Raw genomic sequence first — 15359 nt, forward strand, 5'->3', positions numbered from 1 at the left:
AAGACTACGTGTGTTCAGCAAATCCCTTCTTCCTAGCATGGATGAAAGAGGAATCTTGACAACTACAGAGGCAAAGCTGTGACCGATTGACAGCTGTTACAAAATTCACAGCTTTGAAAATGTCCCCGGATGACCTTTACTCAACCCACTTTCTGGAGAAACCAGTGTTGTAAGTTTTGAAATATCCCATAAGAAAAGAGTTGGGATAACCACAGGTAAATATTTCATTTTACAGCTTGTTGGACTTGTTTTATAATCTGATCAACATTCCTAGCATCAAAAATGGCTGCCCGCCCTTTTATCCATCTGACCATTCACTCACGTCTTTTCTATATTCTCACCTCCCCTCTTTCCTGTTGCGCACAGTCGCCACAGGTGACCTTGTGACGTAAAACACAGGGATATATAAATCAAAAAAATCTCCACACAGTGAGACATGCTGTGACTCATTCGCAGTCAATCATTATATCCTGTTGTCACCACCAGTTAAGGCGTTGACAGCCTTACTAAAAAGCAACACTTAGAGGATGTACTGTCAATGTACCTGGCAATCAAATTATTATTGGCAACACTAATAATCCTAATTTGTACAACACCGGGGATAAACCAAAGGAACAGATTTAAACATGTCACATTCCAGGCAGTAAAAAGAGCAATATACGGAAAACAAGAAATATAAAAGCACCTCGCAAACCACAAAAACAAGACAAAGCAAGTGAACTTTAACATGGAGGCCAGTTTACAGATTTTGCTCAGTGAGTGAAGTTAAGTGGGGTTGGTATAAAAACATACGTAAGACCTTAGCAAGAGTGCTTTTCGCTTCATTTTGCTTTTTGTTTTATCAAGTTGGTGGGGAATTCCACCTCCCAGAATTTCTTCGAGTTTTCTTCCTGAAGTGGTTTCTGGGCGAGTTGGTTCCTCCTCCTCAAGCTTGGATGAGGTCCAGTTTCATCTATAAACAACTTTTCCCCCAATAATGATTTTGTGAAGCCCTTAGGGAATTCAGCAGTTGTTGAAGGCTATATAATAATAATAATAATAAGTGTTTCTTGATAATACTAGGAGCTCAAACATGATGTACATATCACTATGTTTCATGTCCAGGCTGCAGCTCTTCAGACATCTCTCCCTGTTTCCTCTCACCCATAAAACATTTCTCAAACAATCGGGGTCAAGTGGTGTCAACAGTCAACACTTGTGAATATTGACCTTTCAGATATTGTCAGAACAAGATGATACAGTATTAACACTGAACAAAATCAGCATGATCACTATGAGGTGAATGCATTTTACACGTTTGTTCCTGTGCCTGTACATGGTCTTACTTTCAAGTCTAGCCTGAATGCATATTTGCTGTTATCAAGTGATGTTATCACTGTGATTCTTTCTTTCTTTCTGTTCTTCGAAAAACAAAAATGACATAGGGACCACAGCCAGATAGCAGGGACAAGCAGCAACATGCTCCCGTTTTCTAGAGCATAGGATTCAATGGGAAAGGTGGGGTTTTTTTTGATAATACAAGGAATAAGGATGAAAAAAATCTTTTCCACTCATCTGATCACTAAATATCGGCTGCAGTGATTGTTATAATGCTTTAATCTGTTCAAGAGTTAGCTTATCCAGGGACCATATAAAAACCTGTGCCATACTGCAAATACTCTGCAAGAGCGGCATTTAGAGGGTGACTGCCTTGCTGAAGAACACCTTCCTAGCACACTAGTGGTTAACAAAGGGATCAGAGTACCTTGATATTAATACCAATGCTCTATATTACGGCTGCACTAAGAATGGCTTTTGATAAGACTTGCTTGGCAACAAGTTCAAGTGCATGCTAACGAGCACTTAGGAAAGCCAACAACGGGCCCCTCAAGAGGGGGAAAAAAAGGAGGAAGTGTGAGCTGCAATACTAAAAAGGCAGGAAATAAAATGCGAGTGGACACGATGTTAATCTAAGAGGTCACAAAAGGCTTTACACTAATCAAGACTCAACTCAGAACGTATGTTTTTGTCTAAATCTCGGGTGTCTGCAGGAACCGACTGCTGCCACCAGAGATAAGGCCACTGCAGAGTATTTCTGCTGCCATCCCAAACTTTAATGATCAACTCTGCACCGTGGTGGCAACCGAAAACCTCCTGACTTCCCCCTGAGCCTGACACACTATTATACAATCAGTCTGAAGCCACAAAGCAAAGCGCTACTGTTTGATGGAAACCTTACAACTCCAGTTTTGCTGATTCTTGACTTCCTGCTTGAACTGGATCACTACAGACTCACTCTCTGACTTATGACTTTCTTTCACAACCCACAGTGTAATTTCAAAAATACATGGTTGACAGTTTGAAAACAAGGCTGAGTTTCTTCACTCCTAAAAAGCTGACACGGTAAAAACTAGTTAAACCCAACAGCAGCAGCTGCTACATCCACTCAGAGAAAATCTCACGCCAGACTTCCTTCCTGTTGGCACAGTCTCATCGCCCAGTTTCAAATACTGGGGAGGACATGATGTCAGTGAAGTCACAGTGACATCAGCAGTAACCAGGCAATCGATGTCAGTGGCTGACGATGCTTTTCTCTGGGGAATATAAATCACTGTTGCTCATTGCCTTAACATAAAGTACAGTCAGGGACTTGTTTTGGCTGAGATCATGTTTCATTTTAACAGAAAAAAAGGACAGATTTTTAGCAACGTCACTAGGCAATATCCAACACAACAGTTTCCATTGTACTTTTGTATGTTTGTCAAATGACTTTTAATTGGTCGTAAAAATCATAATATCCAATTAGATATCCTATGAGAAAATCTGGAAAAGTCTTTAAAGTCTTTGACTCAAATATATCATTTAACCAGCATCAAGGGTGGTACAGTCATGCTTCCCTCAACCGGGGACAATATGTAAAATTATGGCTGCGGCCACCAGTCAATTGTTGGCCTCCAGCTCATCCCAAATGCTGCTACGCTTTTAACAAACTCTAGCAAATGAGACCACGTGACTCCCATTTTTGCATCTTTGCACTGGCTCCCCGTGACTTTTAGAACTGATTTAAAGATTTTGCTTATATCTTTGAAGGCTTTACATTGTCAGGGCCCTAATTTGATTGCTGATATGAGCCACAGCACAGTCTGAGAACCTCAGGCAGAGGTGTCCACGCTGTTCTAACCACTCGCTTTGTTACCCGAGGTGAGGATCGGGCCCCTCAGCTTTGGAACTCCCTGCCCTGCCTGTTCTGTACTGTCTTTTAAATCACTTATTAAAACTGATAGATAGCCTTTGCTTAAATTGCAACTATATCTGTATTCCTGGTCTCATATTTCTATCATTCTAACTATTTTAATGTTATATTCTGTGTCGTACTTTCAATTCTTCTTGTAACCTAATTAATTTAGCATTTTTACTGTTTACTCTATTAGTTTCACTGTTAAGCACTTTGTAACTGTTTAGAAAACTGCTCTACAAATAAAAATCAACAAAATTAGTTAACTGCTGCAAGAACACCCTGTTCTTCAATCCTGTCTCTGCAAAAACTGTTAAGTTTTTAAGGAACCAGAATCACTTTGAGGGGAGCAAAAATAAGTTTTTCACTTCTCCGTAGTATAAACTGACCATACTACATCTGCAGTAGGACGTGGTTAATAAGGTCGTTAATCAATACCAGTGACTCAGCAATAACCTCGCCAAGAGCCGCAGGCTTTGCAAACAAAGGCTTAAAATTTTTTCGCAGGCCAAAAATGCAAACTGCCAAACAGTCTTAATATATTTCTCCCTTCATTGGCAGTTTCTATTAGATTTCTGCTGGAATAAGAAACTTGAGGCATCTCCACAGTGAATTTCTGAGGTCTTGCAATGACGTCAAAGATGACAGCGGAGTAGCCATCAATAATAATTAAATTCAGATATCTAACTCTTCTCTGCTCACTCCAAGTTGTGCTACTGTTAAGTTATATCTGGCCATTAGGAGTTTGTTGTATTAGAGAGAGTCTTTGACATTGGTGACGACATCATCAGTAACCAGTGAAGCCCTGGTGGAGAAACAGTGGGTTACAAATGTCACAGATTAGTGGAAGTCACCCAGCTACCACCACAAACACTGCTGATGCTATAACTCACTTTAATGGTTGTTTTTATGTTCTGATGTGACATCATACCAAAATACTGTAAATCCGGTTGATGCAGTCTGTTTCTGTGTGTGTGCGTGTGAGTGTAAGAGAAAGAGACAGAGAGAGCATATATTAACCGATTCCTCAGAAGTATGACCATGACTTACTCAAAGCATGTGGCTGACAGGAAGACAGTGACGCACGCACGCACGTGCACACTCACACACACACACTGCTCTGCAATTAGAGATGTACACTGTCTTATCAGTAGACAACTGCTTCCGGGTACTAACAGACACACTGGACTGGCTGCCACATGTCATAAATGCTAAAGCTTTGTACCATAAAAAGCACTGCTCTGAGAGTGCTTTAAACCAATTATTAGAGAGAAGTTTCAGGACAGATAAAGAAATGTTTATTGCTGCTTAGAATTGAATTTAAGATCAAAATTGGTGGATAAAATATGTAATCGGTAATATAGGACAGATAGATAAGACGGTGAGATATGGTAGATGCTGTCTGATGTTTATGATTATACCAGATCAAACTATTTTAGCAATGGGGAGGACTTTGTATCCACTCTTTCACTTCCTTCACATATCTATTGATTCTTTACTATTTTACGTTATTTACCATGATGTTTTAATTGTGCAAACAAATAAATAAATAAAGACTCATGGGCAGGTTGCTGTTCACACACATTAGGTCCAACTGTAAAACTAACACCGTTATGCATTCATTTACAAGAAGATAAAGTGTACAGACAAACCTGCCACAGCAAGGATAAAAAATTACACCACTAGATGTAGGATTTGACCTTTTTTTTGGGAGGGGGGGGGGGGTTAATGTTATTTCCAGAGAGTGGATATTTGGCAGCCAACAGGAAACGAGGGGATAGGAAGATGAGGTATGACATGCAACAAAGACTTCCAGCTGGCGCCGAACCAGGGGAGTTGTGATGACATGGTCAGCGCCTTGAACTCCCAGGTTGCAGGAGAGATTGACATTTAGATATCTTCATTTCAGGAACCCCCGACATCCGGGGACTTGTAGACACTCATGTCCTCATAGGATTTAATTTGCTTTAAACCTGCGTAAATTGATCATTCATAGTTTCAACATTTGAATGAACCAGAGCTGCAGGGATAAGTTGATTAGTCAATCGACAGAAAAAAATGTCAAATATTTAGTGTTTCCAGCTTCTCAAATATGAGGATTCGATTATTTTCTTTGCCATGCAGGAGAGTAAACTGCTCAGACATAATCCAGAAACGTAAAGATAACGTGCAGTTTTGACGATTTCCTTGCAATTTAAAGTCAAACTAATCAGCAGATTAATCGAGAATGAAAATATTTGTTAGCTGCAGCCCTAGAATGAACACATCTTAAGATTTCCTTAAATGACTTTTTACGGTGTTTCTGACGGCGTCTCCAGAGTTTTCCTGCAACATTTATAAATTTACAGGGATATTCTTATTTCTGTTTGCATACTATCCTGAATTGGCTGAAAAAAAAAGACAATCTGCTCATGTGAAAAGCTTCATTTCATCCTTTACATCTCAAGTAAGCAACGAGACGGTATCCGTGCAGTTACCTGTGCTGAGAGGAGGGACGTCGTCCGTGGTGGAGAAGTCCAGTGTGGCTCCCGCAATGTCCACCATCTCGTCGTCATCATCGTCACTGGGGTGATGAAGGCCGTCAAAGCTCCCGGTGCAGTAGCCGGGGTTTTCCATCCCTTCGAATCCTGTTTACAACACGACAAGGGGGGAAAGAGCGTCCGTTAATAAATCTGCCACCGCCGCAAGCCGCGGGAAGCCGGACACCAGCTTTGGTCGCCGTTACCTCTGTCACCGTCGGCTGCATACTTTCGAAACCAGCTCGCCCAAATCCGAAACATGGTCACCGAGAGACACGCAAAGCCCAAACGGCCAGTCTAATTTGGTGTTTCCATACAACACAAAAGAAGCGCTGAGCTTATCGGCTCTTGAGAAACGGCAGACTAGGACACCCCGCAGTCGCCCGGTCGTTGCGCCCGGTCCATCCTAAACACACATCTCCAGTTACAGGGAAGTTTGCGCAATTATTTCCGCCCCTTTTTTTTTTCTTTTTTTTTTTTTTTGCACTTCTACTCATCATTTAACTCTGCCACCGAAAACAAGAACAACAAGCACTGCAGCCGACGAAAAGCAGATTATTAGCTTAGCATAAGCAGTTAGCCGTTAACTACTCTGCTACTCTCTCCGACCTGTCAAACGGGGCCGTCCAAATACAACCGTCGAGCTAACTTGGTTGACCGTTACCGCGCTTAAACCCGCTTCCATTTACGCGTGGTTCTGTGAACGGACAGGGCAACCGCTAACGTAAGGCCTCGCTTTACCTGTAGGTGGGGAAGAAAGCCGCCGTCCGGCTCAGTGAAGAAGTCTTGTGACTCGGATTTTGCCCCGCCGCCGCCGCCGTCTCCGTCTCCCACTACCGTGGGCTGCTTAAGTCAACAGCAGCCAAGGTAAACTTAACGCCGCGCAGACGCCGCCCCGGGAAGGTCCAGCGTCATCCTCCGTCCCGTAAACGACGGTTTTAAAAACCCGGGAGTTAAACTAAAGAAGAAGCAGTGGGGAATTATCTTATTTTGAAGCAGAAACTTGGGAAATACCGCAAAATTGCTTGCCCCGCAGTTAGGCGTTGTTTTTGCCACAGCAAGCCCCAAGCTTAGCGTCAAGCTAAAGGTTTCGTCGACTTCCGTTTACGACCTCAATAAAGCTCCAGTGCCAAATCATTACCCTGAAACATTTTTTACGATTTAACAGTCAGCGTTTAATCGCGCCTTCATTTCAATTCAATAACACGTACAGCTGATTAAATCTTTCCTCTTTATGTTATACAGCAAACTGTGGCGTTTTAACTTGAAATCCAAGGCACCCGATTTCCTGAGCCGATTTCAAATGCCTTGACGAGAGCATCTGCAAGCCAGGGGAAACGAGTCGAGTCGAGAGCTATCGCTTGTCCAACTGGGTCAGTGGAGCAGTTCGACTCATCGGTTATCAACTGTCCATTAACCGCAACGTTAATATCGTTTCATATAATGTTAGACACGGCGCTGCAATATTGCTACATCCACCCTGCCCCGGGCGACCACACTTAACACACTTTCCACACAGGTACCGCTGGTTAACAACGGGAGCAATCTGGGTCCAGTGCCTTGCTCGATGGCTCCGCGGCAGTACGGCTTTAGGGACGACATGAACCCTAGTTGTATGTTTAGATATTAACCCTTATTATAATAAACTATACTTTTAAAAAAAACCGGTAGGGTTATTTATTTTGAACGGAAAAGTTAATATTGATTAGATTAGAAGTGGGATAGACCTGGGCCGAAACTAAGAGCACAGGCTGTAATCGAACCCGTGTTTAGTGCTGCAAAAAAGCGGCTGTAAGGAAATTTTAGGTGTGTATTGATATAAAGCGTGCGTCAGGAATTAGCCCCCAACTTCTCCTACAAACACTGTTACTGATATTTCACATTTTCTATTATCACACCTGCGTTATTCTATACTGTCACTCCTCGGGTTTACACCGCAGCCTCCACGAATGGGCATCCACCCGAGGAGGTAGCAGCTGTTGGCAAATGCATTAAGAAACCCTGCGTGTTTGCGAATGTGTCCGAACTAAAGCATGCGAGTTTCACCGCGAGCCAGGGGCAGAGTCAGCGCATCTGGAAGCCAGATGTCACGTTGGTGTCGATGAACAGGGCGGGCTCGGCCGGTTACGCGAGTTGAAGAGAAAAAAACGGGAGAAATGGAACGCATCTGGTCCCGGGCTGTCGTTTGTATCGAGGGGGACGCTGCGCGGCGGAACTAACGAGGCCCCGGGTACTGACGGGACGCGGACAGATGTAGAGCCGGATGGTCGCTGAGAAAAATGGGCCGTTGGTGTGTGGTTTTTAAATTATTCTGTTTTCTGTTTATTTATTTTCTTAAGTTTTTTTTTTTATTTTTGACATCAGTGCTCGTGGTAGAGGCCTCGTTTTAACGCAACTCAAGCAGCCGCAGGGCGCCCCCCTGTGGTCGCCCGTAGAAACGACCGAGGCCTGCCGATGAGGACGAGCGAAGACTCCTATGGAAACCGCCGGGCCTACAGCTAATGAGAGTGTGTGTACGGACAGCAGGGCATTGTGGGATGGCTTATGTCTGCATAGCTCTGATTAATTGTCGTTTCTTACTTCATTACCCCCCCCCCCATCTCGTCTCTCTGTGCGCACCTCCCACTCATTCGTCTTCTTCTCCTCCTCCACCACTCCACCACGCCACTCTCCGCAGCCCAACATAAACACCCCTCCGCCCTGCCTCCCATGGTGCTTTTTGTTTGAATGGTTCTGTTTCTCTTCACTCCCTTTCTTTTCCTAATGGAAACTCATTCATTCAAGTTCTCCTTTTTTTTTTGTTAAAGTGATAATGTAATAATTCAAACTTTCTCTCCATCTGACCCCGCCACCTTTTTTCGACCCACTCATACCCTCCCTTTCTCAGCTGCTTTGTTTCTCCTCGCGTTCTTCGATGTGGTTGACTGGGTCCTCTGCACTCATTCACGCCCCCGTGCTCCGTCTTCCATCTTCCTCTTTTTTTTTTCCAGCTCTCCCTACGTTCCCATCAGTCCTCTGCTCTTCAATCTGGGTCAGGCAGAAGAATGCACTCCCGAAGACGCTGATTCTTCACCTTCAACCCCAACCCCACCCCGGCCACCTCCCTCCAAACATCACCGCTTAAAACACCGTTCTCCCCCAACCAGTTTTACACGTTTACCAATGGCTCCAGCTCTAAAACGTCTCTAGTCTCCATTAAAAGTACCACTCGTCTGAAATGGCCTAATACAGCCCCCCTCTCCCAAATTATTTTGGAATGGGATGTGAAAAAAGTTCCTACACAACCAGGCTTTTCATGTTTTTGATACTATAAATGCCAGTTTCTGGTAAAGTAACAAATATTTGACACAATTTTGCCCGTCTCATAATTAATAAATGAAATTCGACTCACAATTCTCGAAATTTGACTCTCAATTTTTCAATTAATATGAAGTGAGGTCAATTTCATCCACAACAGCTCAAAAATCACCAATTTGTGTCAGAGAGCTTTATAATAATTCGGGCGATTACACAACACCCTCTGTCCTTAGACCCATGGTTCACATAAGGAAAAGTTATACAGCTATCACAAGTTTGAATTAGTAAGACCAAAAAAAACCCCACAGGATTTGATTTACTCCAGCTTTACGGACTTGTTCGGTCAGGGGTTTTACTTTTGGGATCACATAAAGTCACAGAGGGCAACTTGTGTTGTTTCTCCAACACCAAAGATGAGTTATTTGACTTTATTGTAGCTGCATACTTGACTTAGTAGCTTCCCCCTCTTCCTATATAAAGAATCCAGTTTGAATTCTGCTCTCTTGTCGTTAGACTCCCGGTGATTTTCATCTCTAAATGTACATGTCTGTAGACTTTCAGCACTTCCACTTGCGTCAAACATTCTCCATCCGCCGCTGCTGTTTCATTTTGTTGATTTCTAATCTCCGGCTTGTGGCTTTGAACGACTCTGGCCCCCTGTGGATCGCCCCCACACCCATCAGCGTGTTTTAAGGATCCCTGCCTTCCACGGCTCGAGCGAACGGTCCAAGAACCCCCACCCGCTGCAGACCATCGTAGCTTCCCTTTCGATTTTGTTCCTTCACCACAAAGTCTCCGGCTCCTGCGGAGCCGCTGAATGACTCTCAGCGCTCCACTCATCATCTTTCAACCTCCATTTACTCCACAACCATATTTACTTAACCGTCCCACCACATCCAAACACACCCCCCCCCCCAAAGGGAATACAGAGCAGCATAAAGAGACCGTTCACCCTGGAGAGTATAAATCAAAACAGGAGACAAAAGAGCTTGTTTAAAATACTATTATTATTTATGGTACTTTTTCCTCACATAACTGTTTTTGCAGTTTTGTAAAATTTCAAAATTACAAAGGACAACATGAACAAAAGAAACACGCCCTCCTTCCGGTCCAACAGGCAACTTCTCTTCTCTCTCAAGTCAATCCGCTTCCAGTCGGTTTAGAAAATGGCTGTTATGATACAAGAATACATAATATGTACAAAACAAAACAAAAATCAACAAGTATATGTGGACATCTTATGTTCAGGGTGGTTTGGTATTAGAAAAGCAGGAGTAATCTGACAACAAACTCAGGAAATGAACAAAGCCAAGTGTAAAAAAGGTAAATTTTAATTAACTTTGAGCTGGAAATTCACTGCTTCTTAACAGAACAGATGCCGATGAAGTAGAATATGATAAAGATAAAGACGCATGTGATTTCAGAGCTGCTGTATTTTCACTTAACTTCGGAAAGTCCACCTTCAACATCCAAAATATACAGTTTTCCTCTTTCAAATCCGCTCCCATGGCTTTGTCGAGCTGCAGCGTTTTTTTTTTGTGTTTTTAAACTTGATTTACTCAAGAGCAGCGCTGCTGAACTCCGTCCTGTCCAAGATTCAGGATACCGGGTAAAGCTCGGGAGACAAGTAGGTCACACATCACAGGACGTCAAGGGAGGTAAGAGCAGCAAGCAGACAGCGGTTATTTCAAGTTTAACGGAGCGGTGTGATGCTGAATAATTAGCCTGCTCTTGTGTTTAAACTGTGTTTCAGGAAAGTCAGTGACTCACAAATCGGGAAAAACAAATGAGTTCTTCAATGTGTTTCTGTCATTGATGCAATTAGCCATTATTTTAAGCCTTAGGCTTAAAACTTTGACTCAAGGTTCAATGGACTAGTTTGACACTTGGGGACAAACAAAGTGGGATCTCGCCGAGGGTTAGATGAGAAGCCAGCAGCCAGTTAGCTTAGCTTAGCATAAAGAGTGTAAACGGGGGGAGGGGGGCCAGCTAGCCGGGCTAGGTGTCGTTTTTACGCTTTGGTTTCTGTGTGGATTAAAGAAGCGAGATAGAGCGGTAACGGTTAGTCGCTTAACGAATTAGTTGATCGAAAGAAATTTTTTTTTTTTTTTTTTTTTACAATTGGCAAAAAAAAATGCCAACAATTTTATAGTTCCATGTTGTCATATGTGATAATTTGCCGCTTTTTCTTGTCTTACGTTATAGTAAATGGAATATTTTTTGGGTTTTGGACTGTTGGACAGAATAAAACAAGACGTTGTAACGACGTCACCTCTCAGCAAGACATCAGTCTCCAGTAAGTATTAACTGCACGATTTAAATGGCAGATAACAAAAAAATGGAAGGGAAAAAACAAAACAAAAATCAACAAGTATATGTGGACATCTTATGTTCAGGGTGGTTTGGTATTAGAACAGCAGGAGTAATCTGACAACAAACTCAGGAAATGAACAAAGCCAAGTGTAAAAAAGGTAAATTTTAATTAACTTTGAGCTGGAAATTCACTGCTTCTTAACAGAACAGATGCCGATGAAGTAGAATATGATAAAGATAAAGACGCATGTGATTTCAGAGCTGCTGTATTTTCACTTAACTTCGGAAAGTCCACCTTCAACATCCAAAATATACAGTTTTCCTCTTTCAAATCCGCTCCCATGGCTTTGTCGAGCTGCAGCGTTTTTTTTTGTGTTTTTAAACTTGATTTACTCAAGAGCGGCGCTGCTGAACTCCGTCCTGTCCAAGATTCAGGATACCGGGTAAAGCTCGGGAGACTTCGGCGAGGTCACACATCACAGGACGTCAAGGGAGGTAAGAGCAGCAAGCAGACAGCGGTTATTTCAAGTTTAACGGAGCGGTGTGATGCTGAATAATTAGCCTGCTCTTGTGTTTAAACTGTGTTTCAGGAAAGTCAGTGACTCACAAATCGGGAAAAACAAATGAGTTCTTCAATGTGTTTCTGTCATTGATGCAATTAGCCATTATTTTAAGCCTTAGGCTTAAAACTTTGACTCAAGGTTCAATGGAATAGTTTGACACTTTGGGACAAACAAAGTGGGATCTCGCCGAGGGTTAGATGAGAAGCCAGCAGCCAGTTAGCTTAGCTTAGCATAAAGAGTGTAAACGGGGGGGGGGCCCAGCTAGCCGGGCTATGTGTCGTTTTTACGCTTTGGTTTCTGTGTGGATTAAAGAAGCGAGATAGAGCGGTAACGGTTAGTCGCTTAACGAATTAGTTGATCGAAAGAAATTTTTTTTTTTTTTTTTTTTTTTTTTTTTTTTTACAATTGGCAAAAAAAAATGCCAACAATTTTATAGTTCCATGTTGTCATATGTGATAATTTGCCGCTTTTTCTTGTCTTACGTTATAGTAAATGGAATATTTTTTGGGTTTTGGACTGTTGGACAGAATAAAACAAGACGTAACGACGTCACCTCTCACCAAGACATCAGTCTCCAGTAAGTATTAACTGCACGATTTAAATGGCAGATAACAAAAAAATGGAAGGGAAAAAACAAAACAAAAACATTTTGAAAACTTTACCAGACGGTGGAACAAGCTCAACAACACAAACCTCAACTCTTGTTTTCGACACAAACCAGTTTCTCCTCGGGAATCGCTCCCGATCTAAATATACAGTAAACTTTGACTCTCCCCGGTCTTTACGTTCATCGTTTACAACCAATTCCAGTCGTTTCAAAAATCAGAATCATTATATACACATTGTACACATTATAAACACAAGTGTCTTCTGTACATAGCAATCATTGCGTGATAGTATAACGAGTTGGTGGAGTCTCAAACTCCACACAGTAAAACGTGTTACAGCCATAGACATTACAGTAACGAGGGATACAAAGTGATATGATGCTATTATGCTAGATAATACAGTATATGTGTTTCTGAATGCAGGTGTCAGCAAGAGACATTATACATCTAGCTAACGTCCCAGTGAAAGTTAATGCTGCTGCAAATGGCACGTCGCAATGTTGACTTTAGTGTTGTTAACGGAAACACAGTTTCTCAGTGTGAAGCACCGAAAAAAGTTCTAATTCGATTTCTCTGAACCGGGAGCCTTAAACACGCACGCACGCACGCACACACACACACACACACACACACACACACACACACACACACACACACACACACACACTCACGCACGCACGCCAAAAAAAAAAAAAAAAAAAAAGCAGCGTCTCAGTGGCACATTCATCAAGCAAAAACGTCTTTGGCAACATAGTGTGATAATGTGTAGAAGAAGTGTAGAGTCGTGAGCACAGTTTCACAGTACAGGTTTCAGGCACAAAACGTGAAGCACCAGGTGAAACGCGTAGCGACAGCCTCACTTCAGTTTCGGTCTTTTACTTGGCTGAAATCCTCTTCTTCAGACGTCCTGATAACAAACGAGGATCTCGGCGCTCCATTCGTCCCCCTTTCCCATCTGTCCACACGCACTCCGCTCTCAAATCACAGCTCTGGACATACGCTGCTGATATGTTTCTGCTGTATTTGGAGATTTATCGGATTATCGAGGTCTCTAGGGAATGAAGATATCATGCTTTGCTCTTCAGAAGAGAGGAGGAGTGAACTGCAGACGTTTCTGCGGATCCAACTTTCCTAGTTTCTTCTCAGTGCTTTGCACTAAAATCCACTCTTTCTTCTTTTTGATCTTCTCTTGGACCTGGTCTCCACTATCAAATGTTGGAGTCAAATCTAGTGGCTCGGTTTGGCGCTGGAACCTCTGAATCTGTGTCTCTGCTAATCTTCAAAGGAACAGTTCGACATTTTGGGTTGCCAAATATGGAGCTACGGGCGGGAGACAATTAGCCTAGCTTAGCATAAAGACTCCAGGGCGTCGCCGGGCCCAGCCAACAAGTAGTCAGCCACAGAACCATGTAAATATTGAGCATTAGAGGTGCCGGTGGGCCGATATTGTTCCCTTTGGACCGAACCAGGCTAGCTGTTACCCCCTGTTTCCATGCTTTGTGCTAAGCTAAGCTTAAATGAAGTCATTTACTAAATGTCAAGCTGTTCCTTTAAGAAACTCACAACAAACTTTTAATCTCAAAGTGGACTCTGTTTGATCTGGTTTTTCTTTTAGTCTGGACCCCTTTCATGCCCTGTCTTGAAACTGATTCAAAATACAGTAAATGGGACTACAGCCCTTCTTCTTCATATCTTCAGATCTTTTGTTTTTTTTTTTTCAATAATGTCCGTATCCCATCGACATTCCCATGCCCATTCCCAGCCCCAGCCCCAGACTCTCCCTCAGCCCCCTCAGCTGCTCCTCTCCCAGCCGGATCTTGTCCTCCAGCTGCCTCTGCTCCACCAGCAGAGCGGCCTTCATCTTCACAAAGTGACTATGCAGGGGAGGGAAAAAAAACCAGGTATAAACATTATAAAACATGTATCTCAGTGCACAGCGTTACATCATCCCATGAGTTTAGGGTGCGTCAGACATGGATTAATCAGTGACCTATACGACTCTTGAATTGTACACCTTTGGCACTTTAAGGTGTATTTTCTCTCAGCTTATCTTTTATATTTATGGTATAATTTTATTGTTTTCTTTATGTGATAGTTTTATTAGTATTCTGTGTCAAATGTTGTCCCGTCAGGCCTGCACTGTGAGCTAACGGACATATGTTGTTGTGAGTTAAGTTAACTTAACTACTTTAAGTTCTTGTTCATCTTACCAGTGACCTAAATCAGCGAGTCCAACTCCCCAAGCATTCTAAATGAAACGGCCAATAACCCCAGAAACGAAGAAAAAATGCTGCTGTATCAAATCTGTGCACTTCTGTGAAACCTACATTTATCAAAGAAGGAATGACACGTGTATAAGTGCTGAGAAATATGCATTCAGTCTATTTCTTCAAAGACAAACCTCCACCACAACGGATGATGAAGTTGCACTGTGCTGTACCTGTAGTCTCTGTGCTGTTCGGGGGACAGGCAGCGGCCCAGCACCCGGCTGACGGCCTGCTCGCGGCGGTCGACGTGGTCCTTCAGGTCCTGGGCCTCCGACAGCTGCCTCATGAGCTGACGCTTCTTCTCCAGCAGGGGGAGCTAGAGGGCAGCGAGAGGGCGGCACGACATGAGCTGATGTATTCATGAGGATGTTTAAACTTTATTCTTCTCAAAAGTACCTCTTTCTTTGTAGACTCTTCTTGGGAGATCTTTTAATGTTTCTTTTTTTGTCTCTTCACTTTCAATCCCTCCAATTATTTATCCTTCCTTCCATTCTTAGTATCTTAGTAGTAGTGAGTATCTAACATTTGTTCAGCTGATGGCGTTACCGTGAAGCAACTATGAAGAAGCAAATATAAAG

The 15359-nt window shown here is 42.8% G+C and overlaps 2 protein-coding genes across 8 annotated transcripts in view; both read right to left on the reverse strand.

Moving 5' to 3' along the window:
• Positions 1-7006, reverse strand: part of clcn5b (chloride channel, voltage-sensitive 5b) — a 32857-nt gene extending 25851 nt beyond the window's left edge. The window contains exons 1-2 of one of the 2 annotated variants that reach the window (XM_040140673.1): positions 6475-7006; positions 5692-5841 (exon numbers count right to left, since the gene is read on the reverse strand). In XM_040140673.1, the coding sequence (XP_039996607.1) occupies positions 5692-5830 (139 nt within the window). In that variant the 5' untranslated portion in view covers positions 5831-5841; positions 6475-7006. Of the gene's footprint in view, positions 1-5691; positions 5842-5939; positions 6110-6474 lie in introns of those variants that run through there. The other variant, XM_040140672.1, reaches the window with a different exon arrangement.
• Positions 7007-13204: 6198 nt separating this feature from the next.
• shroom4 (shroom family member 4) overlaps positions 13205-15359 on the reverse strand; it is an 87133-nt gene continuing 84978 nt past the window's right edge. For all 6 annotated transcript variants that reach the window (XM_040140508.1, XM_040140509.1, XM_040140510.1 and 3 more), the window contains 2 exons: positions 14955-15097; positions 13205-14388 (listed from right to left, as the gene is read on the reverse strand). In XM_040140508.1, the coding sequence (XP_039996442.1) occupies positions 14232-14388; positions 14955-15097 (300 nt within the window). In that variant the 3' untranslated portion in view covers positions 13205-14231. The remainder of the gene's footprint in view (positions 14389-14954; positions 15098-15359) is intronic.

Source organism: Xiphias gladius, chromosome 12 (genome assembly GCF_016859285.1).
Source record: "Xiphias gladius isolate SHS-SW01 ecotype Sanya breed wild chromosome 12, ASM1685928v1, whole genome shotgun sequence".
In the NCBI taxonomy this organism is placed as follows: Eukaryota; Metazoa; Chordata; class Actinopteri; order Istiophoriformes; family Xiphiidae; genus Xiphias; species Xiphias gladius.